At 40.0% G+C, this 14,060-nt stretch overlaps 1 protein-coding gene across 2 annotated transcripts; it reads right to left on the bottom strand.

The window, feature by feature from the left end:
• Nucleotides 1-3,650: 3,650 nt before the first annotated feature.
• Nucleotides 3,651-9,148, bottom strand: pnp5b (purine nucleoside phosphorylase 5b). Of its 2 annotated transcripts, none has more exons than XM_079172513.1 (6): nt 9,054-9,148; nt 7,370-7,533; nt 7,166-7,269; nt 6,113-6,288; nt 5,104-5,294; nt 3,651-4,637 (listed from the first exon to the last, which is right to left on the bottom strand). In XM_079172513.1, exons 1-6 carry the CDS (start codon nt 9,071-9,073, stop codon nt 4,414-4,416), a joined length of 879 nt encoding a protein of 292 aa, XP_079028639.1. In that variant the 5' UTR covers nt 9,074-9,148; the 3' UTR covers nt 3,651-4,413. The 2 variants fall into 2 exon arrangements, with proteins under 2 accessions (XP_079028639.1, XP_079028640.1); XM_079172514.1 differs by having other exon boundaries at nt 7,370-7,491; nt 9,054-9,092.
• Nucleotides 9,149-14,060: the final 4,912 nt, after the last annotated feature.

The following is a 14,060-nucleotide window of genomic DNA, read 5'->3' as shown; positions in this document are numbered from 1 at the left end:
ATAGGTTAATTCTTCACACGGGCAGTTTAATACCAGTAGGTCTCATATGTTCAGAGACCGTGACTATTATTAAAAGTGATAATATGAAGCGACACTACGAGACAAAGCACAACTCTTTTGAGCAAACGTATCTACTCACATCGGAAATCAAGTCACAGAAAATAAACAATCTAAGAGTCCATGATGATCAGAACCCTAACACGTTAATTCACTTCTAAACAATGATGTTAACAGAGAGGAGTAGAGCTGAAACAAGTGGTTTAATAACAACAGAGAAATTCCCTATACTCACAAATGTATCTTATTTAAGAAAAATATAATAATATGGTTATGATTGACATCACTTCACACCTGAATGAACTGAATTCAAGCTGCAGGGCAATTCAGGGAAATTCATTTTTCTACAATTAAGTAGTTTATTTTCAGATGCACATTTTTCAAAAGCTTTCCTTTTGTTATTTCAATCCAGTCCTTATTTTAATAATAACATTCATTTATTATTAGATTATGTATTATTTATAATTCATCCAGTTAAATGTGAAGATGTTCAATTGAACTTTCTTTATTTTATTTATTGAGATACTGTGCGTATGATACTTTTCTTTGTTGTTAGACCTCTGAACCATCTGTGGGGAAAGAGCTCAATCCATTCAGCTGAATTATTATTAGTGTCTGTTCAATAAATATATTTTAAGAGTTTTCTCATCTCGGTTAGGTTATTCCACCACATTATTTTCTGTATTCATTCTCTTCTAGAAATTAGGCTTATAAAACAGTAATACTTTAATGTCCCCTGATTGGGGAATTTGTGGTAGAGCCTAGTTAACAATAAACACAACGTAGACACAATTAAAACACACAACAGAGACAACAACCATAGTCCTTTAACGTCAACATACATCCTCCGGACCCTGTGTTGTTGCACGGCCCCCTGCTGTACCACAGCTCGTGGGTTTTCATCTGAACTCGGTTCTGATCTGAGGAGGTCTGTATCTGAAGGTGGATGAGATGTATGCAGGCAGAACTGGTCAGGTGCAGATGAGACTGCTGCGCCCCATGATCGTCACACAGGTCTTAACTTCTCTTTTTTTAAGTCTGATCCTGTGACTGATTTGTAATTTCCTTACCAACATCAGTCACAGAAACAAACGGATCTGAAACGAACAATATTTGATTGTTTTTAATTATTTTTAAATGTATTCTAGTATTTTTTGTCACGTCAGAAAGTGTTGAACAAATAGGTCAAATAGTTTTCTAGAGGCCAAGATGTCGCCTTCAGATTGTTTTCTGACCAGTATCCAAAAACCCACAATTTACAGTTAACAGTTGTGTAAAACGGGAGGAATGTTTGGCGCTTTTCCTTGATAAACGAGAATTAATAGATGATCAAAGTTGTTGCTGATCGACCTCACTCGAGCTTGAAGTTTTGTCACTCAAACGGCAGCAGAGGGCAGCCTAACTCATCCTTTGACGCATCTCGGTGCAGAGAGGGAACCATGACTGCGTGCCGCCTGAACAGGAAATAAAGCTTCACACTTTAAAGTTTCCGTTTATAGCCCAGAGTGAAAGGAAACACCTGAATGTTGCACTGCTGCAGTAGTAGTAGTAGTTATTGCCAAAGACATTTTACGGAGCATTGATAGCATTCATGCATGTCATCCCTGATTCATTACACTATTCTTCCTTTTGCCGCCTGCTCAGTATTTGATGGTGTTGTATTTTATCCAGTTCAAATGTTAGTTTAAGATGTTTAGAGGTTGTAGCGGGCCAAAGGAGTTTATTCTTCTCCTGTTTCTCCAGAGTTAAAACGAGTCGGCTTTGTCTATGCTGTGGTTTGGTTCATCTCTCCCTATATTTCTAGGAGGAAAGTGGTGTTGTCATCTCCTGGTGCATGTTTCAAGTATACGTTCCATTGTTTATGATGAATCTACTGGGTTTAGTTCGGCATGGAAAGGGTTACACAGGTAGTAAAGTATATAAACACTGCTGTGGAACAGCATGTTCTGTGCCAGAGCCGCTTCCTTTTCTTTTTTTCTTTTTTTTTAGAGACGATTAACAGAGCAGCGCTCACGTTTCATGTTTTGTTTGTACTGCAAACATACACAGTTATTTAAACATACACGCAGTTATTTAAACATACACGCAGTCATTTAAAGGTGTTGGAGGAAGAAGTTAATGATTTCCCTTTATAAACACAAGAGTTCTTGCAGGTCAGTCCACTCATATGATTTACTTCCTGTTTCAAATACAGCAGGTGCTTCAATAAAACATACCGACTGCTTCATCCTCACGCCTTGGTCGAATCAATCTTTTTTTTTTTTACTATAATTTCTAAAACACAGGACTTTGAATTTAGCATCTCACAGTAGTTGTGTTAGATAAGCGTAAGTGCACACTCGTCAGACTGTAAATGTAGATTGTTGAAGAGGATGCGACAGGCGAACTGTGAAACAGGTCTTTGACTTTGTTGTGAGTGAGTTTTTAAAACACACACACACACCTATAACCCCGTGCTGAACGTAATCTGCACACTGAAACAAACCAATCACCCTGAACACGTCAGGAGTCATAGAGCTTTACATAGCCATAAATCAAACCTGTAGAACCGGAGGGTGACCTTATTGATGTATTGATAGCACGTCAGTGTGCTCTAACACAGAGTACTGCCCACGCCCGCTTGTTTGGCTTCCCCACACTGCAGTGCATCAGTACACCTTGGACCTGCTCATTCGCTGCAGCGAAACGGGACAGCTCAGGCTATTCTCACGACCTTGTATGGCCATAAAAAACGCTTGCCTGAGCGTCATGGAAAATGTTTCTTTTTGGAGGAGGAGGAGGAGGAGGAGGAGGAGGAGGAGGAAGGGGACCAGTGGTAGTGGATATATTTTGGGTTAGAAAGTGGGAACAGGCACAGTGTAGACCAGAGTCTCCATGTCAGTGGTCAAAAAATAGAAAAGAGGGTATACATGGCTGATAAGGTGTGGGACAAACACAGTAAAAATGTCAACCATCGCTCACAGAGGACAGCTGTGGACACCACCTGGATTTATCAGCTGGCGTTCTTTCTCTGGGAAGCTCACGTTGAATCAGCAGGTTGAGCTTTAAAGACACAGACTGCTGTACTGGAGACAGAACTTAGTAAACATGATGGTTTATTAATGCAGAATACATTATAGGGTCAAAAGTATCTGGACACTCTTGTCTCCTGTGCTGTTGGTCTGTTGCTGTTTTTCACGGTTTGGAAAAGAACCTTTAGGTCCAATTTGGAAATTCAAAATGTAGGGAATTTGTTTGCTGCTATGTTAAAGCTCTGAATGCCGGATAGAGAACCTGTAATTAACCATCGGCAGCAGTTTACATGACATGTCAATTCCATTTGGTTTTACCTTGGGTCCCAGCGTCTTTGGTGAAACGTGTGCCAGATTTTCAGTGTGTCAATTGGCTTGTGGTAACACAATCTTTTTAAAATGTGCTCCAATGTGTGCTGCATATCCTCAAACTGATGTGCAATTAATCAAAAGCATACGATAAACCTTTTCAGGGCCTTGCCTGCTTTGCCCAGTTAGTCATCTCGGGTTCACCAACAAACAAATCACAAATGAGCACAAAACATTTTTTGTTTTAAACAAAGCGCGCACAAAAAACACTGTTTTCAAGTCATTTTATTGTAAAAGTAGATCCACATTCAGTACAGTTTTTAGTAACATCCTTCTAAAAGACAGAATCCCAGTCTGCTAACACAGTGATGCGACATACGTACTTTGGTAACTGTCTCATGCAGGTTATAAGCCCTTTCTTCAACTGGTCATCAACATCTTGATGTATCATCAAAGCAAATAAGAACACCACTTAAATACAATTTGTATAAATATTTTAGAACATTTTACACCTCTTTTACACTATATGAAATTATTATTCCCACCTTTCAGCTATAATTTTATTAAAACACGATGACGTGACGTTAGCTGGCCCTCGACATTAATAATGTGGATATCACTGTTTTCACATTAGTTGTTAACTGACATCAGGGAATGTAAAAGAACTGAAACAATAAATATTTATATTTAATTAAGTTATTATTTTAGAAATTACAATACAATGCTGTTTCACTGAAACATTTTTCTGAGTACAGTAATAATATATCACAGCAGGAATTTGTCAGAATAACTAAGACGAATAAGTCTTAACACCCCATCAAATGTAAACGTTGCTGGTAAAGGAGTGTATAAAAAAAAAAAGTGGACCAGTTTACAGGATTTTAAGACTAGACTTAAAGTAACAGTCATTGGAAACAAAGCGGATTAAGAAGTCTATCAGGTAGTTTTTTTTTTGCGCTTCAACAAGCGTTTTAAAAGCCGGACAGCTGACCTGGGACCAGGTGTCAGTTTTATGTTATGTCAGTTTTATGTTATGTTAGAAGGAGTTGTTGTTGTTGTTGTGCTCCAGCCGGGACACCATGGTGGACACCAGCTTCTCCAGCTGCTCCGCCCGCAGCTTGCCCGTCTCCAGGACTTCTTCGTGGTTGGCCTTCTCCTGGCTGTCGTAGTCCATCACCGCCCGGTTGGTGATCAGCGACAGGGCGAAGCAACGCATCCCGGCGTGGTGCGCAACGATTACCTCGTGGGCGGTGCTCATCCCTGCAGCAAAGACAACGAGGAGGTGAGAATTCATGCTGCAAAACTTGTTATTTAAATGTTAGTCAGTGTCCCTGTTGGTTATCCAGCATGACACACACACACACACACACACACACACACACACACACACACGTGTGCAGACGATAAGTTTTTTGATCAGAGAATTTGCCACACTGTTTATGACAAAGTAGCCATCCCTTTAATATTTCATCACAGGCAAATGTTAGAAATCAACTAACAGGATTGCTTTATGACAAAAAATGAGAAAGGCCTCACTATAATTTGATTGTGTAAGCAGTGTTGGAGTTGTGATGAAAATCTTTGTAGTTGCTCAACAGCAAGCTTTTTAATGACTCAGTTAGGGTTAGGTTAAAGTTAAGCTTGTAATTATGGTGGTTAAAGTCAGGGTAAAGTCCTCACAAATATAGAAATAAAAGTGTGTGTGGCGGGAAGACTCGACACTCACCGACAGCGTCGGCGCCCAGATTGTGCAGCATGCGACACTCAGCGATGGTTTCAAAGGAGGGACCTCCCACGACGCAGTACACTCCCTCCTGCAGGAAGTTGTTGTAGCCCAGCTCTGATGACACATCATGGGCCAACTGCCGCAGCTCGCGGTCGTAAGCGTCAGACATGCAGGGGAAGCGGACGCCAAACCTGAAGTGAAGATGAAGGTGGTGACTCAACTTGATATCCACACAACTGTGCCATTCAGTACTGAAATTCCCCCCAAATGACTCAGGTAACGTTGGAGCAATACACCAAGTTTCCGAGATTGGTTAATGTCCTTATGAGGTCAATGAAAGACCGTCCTTATGAACACTTTGCAATGGAAGATTTACAATGTCAACAGAAGGGACAGCAGGTCACTGCTGCACTGAAAATATAGCAGAAGTCGTCTGTTCCCTGCATTGATGCTCTGACGTGACACAGAGTTCTGCTCTGAAGCGACAAGTCATGTCAAAGAGTTTGGCTGTGCGTTGTTAAAGCCTCTGTCCTTCGAGGACAATAGGGTGCCTTTGTTGACACTGACATCAGCTTATTGCTGCTGCGGAGCAGAAGTGTGGCTGTTCTGTGTGGGAGTCTGAAAAAAATGCAAATAAAATATGGTGGGGGAGGGGAAAACTGGGCACAGCTGAGTCATTCAAACACTAAATGAGTCGCGAGCGCTTGCTTGAAATACCTTTTTCTTAATCTCCAGAGTAGAGATTTGAATGAAAATGACTTCACGGCCACGTTGAGCTGATGACAAATTGTTTTTTTTAAATGTAAAATTTGAAATCTTTCAGCCAAATATTGAGAAAAAAACATTTGCGAATGATGTTGATATTTTGGAAAACTGACCCTATAATGTGCTAAACCCCCCACTTGAGGGAATAGCATTAAAACATTTTAATGTTACAAAAGAATGTTGTGTTATCTGCCCTCATAGAAACATCCATCCATGCATCCCTCCCTCCTTCTCCTCCACCCACCTGTCGTCATTTGGTCCAGCCAGCGGGTTGATCCCAGCAAACCCCGGCATGTTGATGTGGTCCTTCAGGATCATGACGTCGCCCACTTTGTAGTCCTGGTTGAGGCCTCCGGCTGCGTTGGTCAGGAAGACCGTCTCCACGCCCATCAACTTGAAGACACGCATGGGCAGCGTGATCTGGAGAGCACAAGGTAATATGTTTTTAATTTGATTATTAGTGCATAATAATAATGATCAATATCAGGAAAAAGGACAACTAGTCCATGATTGTTATCATGCAAAAGTGTAAGAGACACAAGTCGCACTAACCTCGCTTGAAACAAAGATAAGGGGACAGAAAGAAAGAATGCGTGTTCCTAGAAATGTTTTTTTTTTTCCACGTCAAGTGGTTGACAGAAAGTATTACATAAGGCCACTGATGTGATAACGCCTGTTTACTGCAGTGGACAATCTGTCTGAGTTTGTGTTCAGAACGAGAATGAACAGTTGGCTTCTCATCGAAAAACCCGCCCTGATATCTCCTGATATCTCCTGATATCTCCTGATATCTCCTCCTCTGCTGGCTGTGACTGTGAGATCAGGCAGCAGCTGTTTGACGTTTTGTGCCCGAGAAAGACTTTTATAACACTCAAGTAAATGTACTGAAAACTGTGCACGGTGAGGTCTGTGGAGCATTCCGAGTAACAGGACTGTATGTTCTGTATGTTATATATACATAATTAGTACTTTTACTTAATTTTGAGGTACTTGTACATGAATAGTTGAATATCCATTCATGCTACTTCATACTTCTACTCCACTTGCTTTATTTGACAGATACAGTTACTAGTTACAGAAAAGAAACCAAACATATTATCAGTTTATAAAATACTATGTGTTATGAATTAAACCAGTGGCTGGTCTTGTTTTGCCCCAGTGCCACGTCTCAAAGTTTCAGACAGTTTACAGTTTGCAATGGAGTACTTCTACTACTTAAGTAAAAGATCTGAGTACTTCTTCCCTCACTGCTGGCCTTTAACAACCTTTACCGACGCTTTTTAAAATCGCTACTCACCTTCTGGATGGGGTAGCCCTCGTACAGGTGGAACCTGCCCTGCATGCAAACACACGGCTTCCCTTTAAGGGTTCCAAACACCAGCTGACCAGCATGACCATGCACTGTAACACACACACACACACACACACTTTATTAGCCACCCAGTGCATTTACTATGAGCCCACAAATATTCAAGCACACGTAAATTACCAGCGTGCATACCTGTGCTCTGGGGGAAGTTGGGAATGTCACTGTATTTGAAGATCTGAGGGTCCTTCAGCATCTTGGCCAGCCCCCCCATACCTGAACCGCACACGATTCCCACCGTGGGCCGCACCTGCGTGCTGGACAGCAGCCAATCAGCTGAGATCCGACACTCCTCATAGCTTTCAATGAGAGAGTCAGATAAAACAAAGAGATCAGTATGTACTCGGCTCTTGGATCAACAAAGTGTTAGCAAGGTAACTTAAGGGTTAACCGTGTCATGCCAACCTTATGTTCAAGATAAGAGATCAACATGTATAAAGGCACCTTCCTCTGACCTATCAAAGCTCGGTGCCCGGATCGTGAGATAAAGAAGTTAATGTCATAATCCAGACTAAAAGTAACAGTTTTAATTTTCAAATGCAGAAGGGACAGCTGGCTATAAAACACAATAAGATGTTGTGACACAATGTTAACACAGGGATTTCCTCTGAGCACAGTCATGCTGCATTCAATTTCCTGTTAACCTGAATATCTGAATCAGAATGGATTTGGGACGTGGTGGTGGTTGGGGAGGTATCCTGTACAGTCACTGCACTGAGATGAATATCTTTCCTGAATTTGAGTCATATTTACACAAACACACACCTACACACACAATACTAATATACAAACAAACACCTCTTTTAAAAGAGTATTAGTGTAACTCAGAAGCTATAACTACTAACTCAAAAAAGGAAAATAAATACAATTGATCAACACATATTAGGTGAATACATATAAACACGTTAGGGTTACTTGTTGGTTATCCCATTACAGGTGTAACTTGTGTGTATGTGGTAGAACTGTGTAAAGCATATAGAAATACTCAGAACTGTACTTAAGCGAGTATTTGAGTACTTTGTTACATTTCACCACTGCTAAAAACTCATTTTTGTTTCCTATCAATAATTTCATCTTTTTTTGTCACCATGACATTTAGGTTCTCAGTTTGTGTTTGAATTCATTGGAATGTATTATTATTATTTTTTGCAGTGTAAGCACATTGCCAGCATGTAGCCATCGTCTCGCGGGCACTCGGTCAGGAACGGGAGAGTTTTGTTGTGGCTCTTTGTGCCATAGTGTGGTTTTTGGTGACTCGGCATAACGGGACAAATAAAAGTCAAAGCAGCAGAACGGAACCCCTCCTGTGAATCAAAACGGGTCGTTGGGTTCACAGAAGTGACGTCAGTACGGAACGCACGAGCCAAGTGAAGGGGGGTGGGGGGGTTCCCGTCCCATCGGTGAGCATAATGTTCCGCGCGCTCTTCCTGCCTTTTATTAACGGATTATCCTTCAGAGGAACACGATTTTGTTTCCTTGATATCACTGGTCAGGAGCGAACAGCCGCCTCTCCCGCGTGATCCATGAGGAATAGCATCATCCCCTCAGGGAGCGCTTCTCAGCACGTTTTTAATTTTTTAATTAAGCGTGACCGTGCGATCCGTTTCTCTGGGGATTTGGGTCAAATGTAGAGCTACATTCAAGCGTATTTTATAATCATTATTAACAAAAAGTATTACAGCCTAAACATATAACTCGCCTTGTAAAATGAGTGATGAGTGAATTTCTGTCAAGTCGACATCACAGCGGCAACATAGCGTATCTATATAAATAATTGGATTATTGTAATAATACAACTAGTAAAACATAATATACTCACCGAGACGCACACTCGGACATGATGCTACGTGACGCAGGAAGAGTCGACAAGCTGTTCTGTGTTAATAGAGTCTATCACGGCGATTAGAGTCTCTTGATGAACCGGTTCTTTTTGTAGTTTACACCCCCTAACCAACCATTCATACGACACGGCCGCCACATCCCACTCACGTCACAGCCAGGCAGAGCCTCTGATTGGTCGAAGCGCAGGCGTTGTTCGGGGGCGCTTCCGACGCTCTCGTCGCACCAACCAATGGTGCGTTCAAGACCTCCCCTCCCAAAAAAAGAGTCAGTCCGTTTTTCCTGTCAGTCAGTTGGGAAAAAGTCTAGACAAAAATAAACACGAGGTATCATTTAAAGGCAACGCAGCTTTTTCTATAAGGCACATTTCTAACACAGAGGCACTTCAAAGTGCTTTTCATAGGCCAAGAAAAGCATTCGATGTTTTAAATGCGGTACAATTTAGTTTGTACTGCAAAGTTGTGTTTGCATGAGTAAAATATGCAGTTTGACATTATCACTCAAAACCCTCAGTTAGGCACTATGCTATGCTTGAAATGTCAATGAAATTTTGAGAATTATTTAGTGCAGAAGGCACAAGTTAATATTTAGCATATTTTAATTTGTTGATGTTTGATATTGTATGTTTAAAACATTTTTACTAACATACTGTATATGTCAGCTTCAGTGTGTAGGATACCTTATTTCAGTTGTGTCCTTCATGTTAAGAGGTTATTGCTTATGTGCAAAGCGAATATATATACTGTGCATTTTTATTTTATTTTTTCATTTGATTTTCTTTACATTTTCTTTAAATTCATTATATTCTGCTTTGTTATCTTATTGTATCGTATATATATTGAGCATCTTTCATATGTTATGTTTACTCTGTAACTTCATTTGCTGCTGCTACAAACTAATTTCCCCCTGGGGGTGAATAAAGTATACATCTATCTATCTATCTATATGAAAAATAACAAGCATACAAAACTAAAAAATCCAATTAGCAACACATACCACTAAAATACTTGTTGTTAGCTACACTTCTGAAACACAACTCGACACGTCGGTATCATCAATTATTGTTTTGGACTATAATCCTTCCGCTTGTGTTTGTTGTGTTGCCGCTTTATTTCATTATGTAGCTACCCTGCGTGACCACTTATGTAGATTAACTGTAGAATTTCCGACAGTACCTGAAGGCAGCATACCGCATTTTCTCACTCACAACGTGGTAGTGTTGCTCTTCATGCTGATGCAATACTGCTGGAGACAAAAAGAGACAAAACTGTTTGAGCATCATCTCTGACAATACACGTGCTCTTTAAATAGTAATTTACAAGATATGAGAAAAATATTACTTTGACAAAAATGTTAGACTTGAAAAGTAGGTGGACATATAAATAGCTCCTCTCTATTTACAAGCAGCATACAGAGCTTTTCAGAAAATATCGAGACCAGATGTAAATTGTAAAATTATTATTTACTTGGTTTCAAAAAGGATCTCATTTTCATACTTTCAATGACACATAATTCCCAGTAATCACATGTATACAAATAACTGTTAAGTATGTATTAAGTTGAGGGATTGTAAATTCAATTCCGTCTGAATTGCAGTGGAGTAGAACGATGAAGCAGCATTAGCTGCAATACTGAATAATAAATTAAACGATGCCTTAAAATAGTATTTAAGTACATTTAAATACATGTACTTATAGTTCCCTTTCAATGCTGGCATGTGTATACACAGTATATAAGTGTGTGTGTGTGTGTGTGTGTTTTGTTTCATGTACCTGCTGTGCAGCAGCACAGAGCAGCCAGTGTTCTTGTTACAAACTGTTATGTAACCACTGATTTGTATTCACACAGTTGTCAGGCCCCTTCGTACTGAAGCGCCAGCCAAAGCCTGCTGCTCTCACGCTGCAAACTAATTACAAGTGGAAACATTTTGCATTGATAAAAAACAAAACAAACAAACAAAAAAACAACAGAGCACATAGAAGATTTTGTTTCTTTGCAGATCAACTGTCCTTTTTACGACACATTCGAATACAAAAGCTCATTTTACACTCAGGAAAGAAAAATCCCGTTTGTCTCCACCGGCCAGCTGTCCTGCTACTGAACTGCATCTCCATGTAAACTCTATTATTACTGTAACTGTATTAGTACAGCTCGTACTGCACACTCCAGCCTGCAGAAACACAGTGTCAAAAACTCCAGACACACCTTTTAAAGTTTTCTGTTAGTGGTGGTGTTTTTGGTTGAATTCTTCTTTTCTTCCTCTTTCCTGCTCATTGTTCTGCTCTCTGATGAGTGTAGAAGTCATCACAGTTGGCACCAAGTCTCAAGTCTTTGACGCTCAAGTCCTATAAGCCAAGTCCCAAGTCAAGGCAGAAAAGTCCAGAGTCGTGTCCCCAAATACTAAACTTTGAGTTTTGAATCCTAAACAAGTCACCAAATGCAATGCCGTTTCAACAACAGGGTATAATATATTAAATGTATTCGTTAAAACAAGTGCACTTAATCATAAAAAGATCGGTCATCTTGCAAGAGCAGTAACTTGATTCAGGAAATGAACTGATTGGTGGGGCAGTTTTTAAATGTTTTTTTGGGGGGCTTGGGGGAAGTTATCAAGTATTTTTAAGGCTGAAGTCCAAGTAAAGTCACTGGTGTTAAATTCCAGATCGAGATGCAGCTCTTTTTTTTTGGTTTTGTCTAAAGTCTAAAATCATCACATTTATGACTCGAGTCCGACTGAAGTCATCACCTCTGTTAGTATTACACAACATCATATTCTTTGAAGCTCCAGCTACATAATAAGAAATGAAACAGCAGGTTCACAATCTTTCTTGCTGTTTCTAAGCTGCAAACTGAAGCCATTTGTATCACTTGTTTCTGTGTAGGTGTGCAAACAGCCAGCATGTTTAATGGCAATTTCACCTTTATTGTCAGGAAACAAACTGGGTCGTCTTATTGTGTTGCTCCACCTGATCCTCTGACTTCAGGTCAATGCATTGAGCTATTGAATGCATCGCGGCTCAAGGAATGGAACTTGCCTGCCGATCCATCACTTTGGTTTAGATTAAAATATCTCGACAACTTTTGGATGGATTTTTAATAAAATGGACTATACAGGCATTCATGGTTCCCAGAGGATGACTCCTAAAGACAGGGTGATCCCCTAACGTTTCATTTAGGACCTCCAGCAGGTTCAAATATGAACTTGTTTAACACGTCAGCTTTGCTTGTAACACGCTAAACATTAACATGTTTCAATAACATTGTAAATATTGGCATTTTTTTCATAATACATGTACAGATGTTAATATGAGAATTATATATGACATTCAAGTAATCTAAGTGAGAACTTGAAAGAGAGAAAGAAAGAAAGAGAGAGAGAGAGAGAGAGAGAGAGAGGTTCATTCATTTGTTTTTTTCCTGGTTTCCTCAGATCTTTCTCAAAAGTACTGCTTGAAAACAAAATCTAACAGCTCGAAAGTCTTGTAGAGGTAAATCTGGAAGACTGTGAACAGAGAGTAAAGTGAGTCGCCCGGGGCTCTGCTCTCTGCTACGCTTCTCTGCAGCATTCTGAACTTGCAATTACATGCGGCATCCTCACTATGGTATCCCCTGAGCCTCTCTAACCTTGAATGCTCTGTGACCCAGCCTCTCCAAATGGAGGCTTTTGTTCAGTTCAGTATAAAACTAGACCCTTATAGACCCCGTTTATCATGTTAATAACTCGGTAATATTCAGCCTGCAACAGAGACGTTGCACCGCGATGGCTTCTGTGACTGTCGTGGCCGTTCACACTGTGTATCACAGGTGAGCTGTGGTGCTTTCTGTCACCAGTGAGGGGAGCTCCAATCCAAAGAGCTGCTGATTCAGTCAGTGACAATGATTCACAACTCTGAGTTCAGCTTGATTTGATCTGAAAGATTCATTTGTTCAGCAACTCTAGTTGCAGCATCAGCCTCCTGAACTCTTGTATTAAACACTTATGTATCTAAGATTGAAAGTAAAATAAATATGGGAATATGCTATTTGAAATTCAAATGTTATACATGTTATGTTATATAAAAGTTTTCAGAAAAAAAACAACCCCAAGCTGGAAATGTACTCGTTTGAGCTTGTATTTGTTTTGTATTTGTTGCTTTTTACCACAAATCTGACCCCATGATTGTGCGTCTCCTTTCAGGTGAGCAGACTGAAGCCCTGTTCACACCAGAAAGAAGAGAACAGTCGTCCGGAGAATGTCTGGGAAGTTTCAGTACACACACACACACACACACACACACACACACACACACACACACACACACACAACCACAACCAGACACACTAAAACACACAGAGGAAGTACTCCTGAAAATGAAAAAAGACAAGAAAACTAAATTAGTTATCTGTTGCCATCTGCTGGCCGAAATCAAACTTGCAAGACGTTGATAAAATGTAGAAACATCAATGTGAAGAGAGTATTACAAATCCTAATAATCTCAGTGGTCTTGATAGAAATAAGCAATAATAAGAAAGTTAAGAACCGACATCGGTCAATGAAAAAAAAGAATATATATATATATATATATATAAATAAGATATATATAAATAAATAAATACATAGTAGTAGTCATCATCCATCCAAATGATAAGTCCAGGCTTTATGCAGCTACTACAGCCCAACAACAGACCGTCTAAATCTAGACCCTTATGCTGTGGGAGGGAGCTCACTTCAGTCCTGCAACATGAGATAAAAATGTCTGCCATAAGTTATAGAACTCACTACTTTATCTTTTCTAGGTGGAGAAACTTGCAGATCTAAGAGGAATGAAAGGCTGATGGATGGCTGATGAGTTAATTGCATATTGGATGTTAAACAGAATGAACGAATGAAACAAAGATGCGTTCTTGAACCAACGGCGACTTCATGGAGTCTGTGATTGATGGACTCTGAACTCTCTGAACTCTCTCTAACCCCATGTCAGTGTTTTCTCCTCAACTGGGACACCGA

This window comes from Pholis gunnellus (assembly GCF_910591455.1).
Source record: "Pholis gunnellus genome assembly, chromosome: 14".
Taxonomy (NCBI): Eukaryota; Metazoa; Chordata; class Actinopteri; order Perciformes; family Pholidae; genus Pholis; species Pholis gunnellus.
This window is presented reverse-complemented; position numbering and strand designations above follow the sequence as displayed.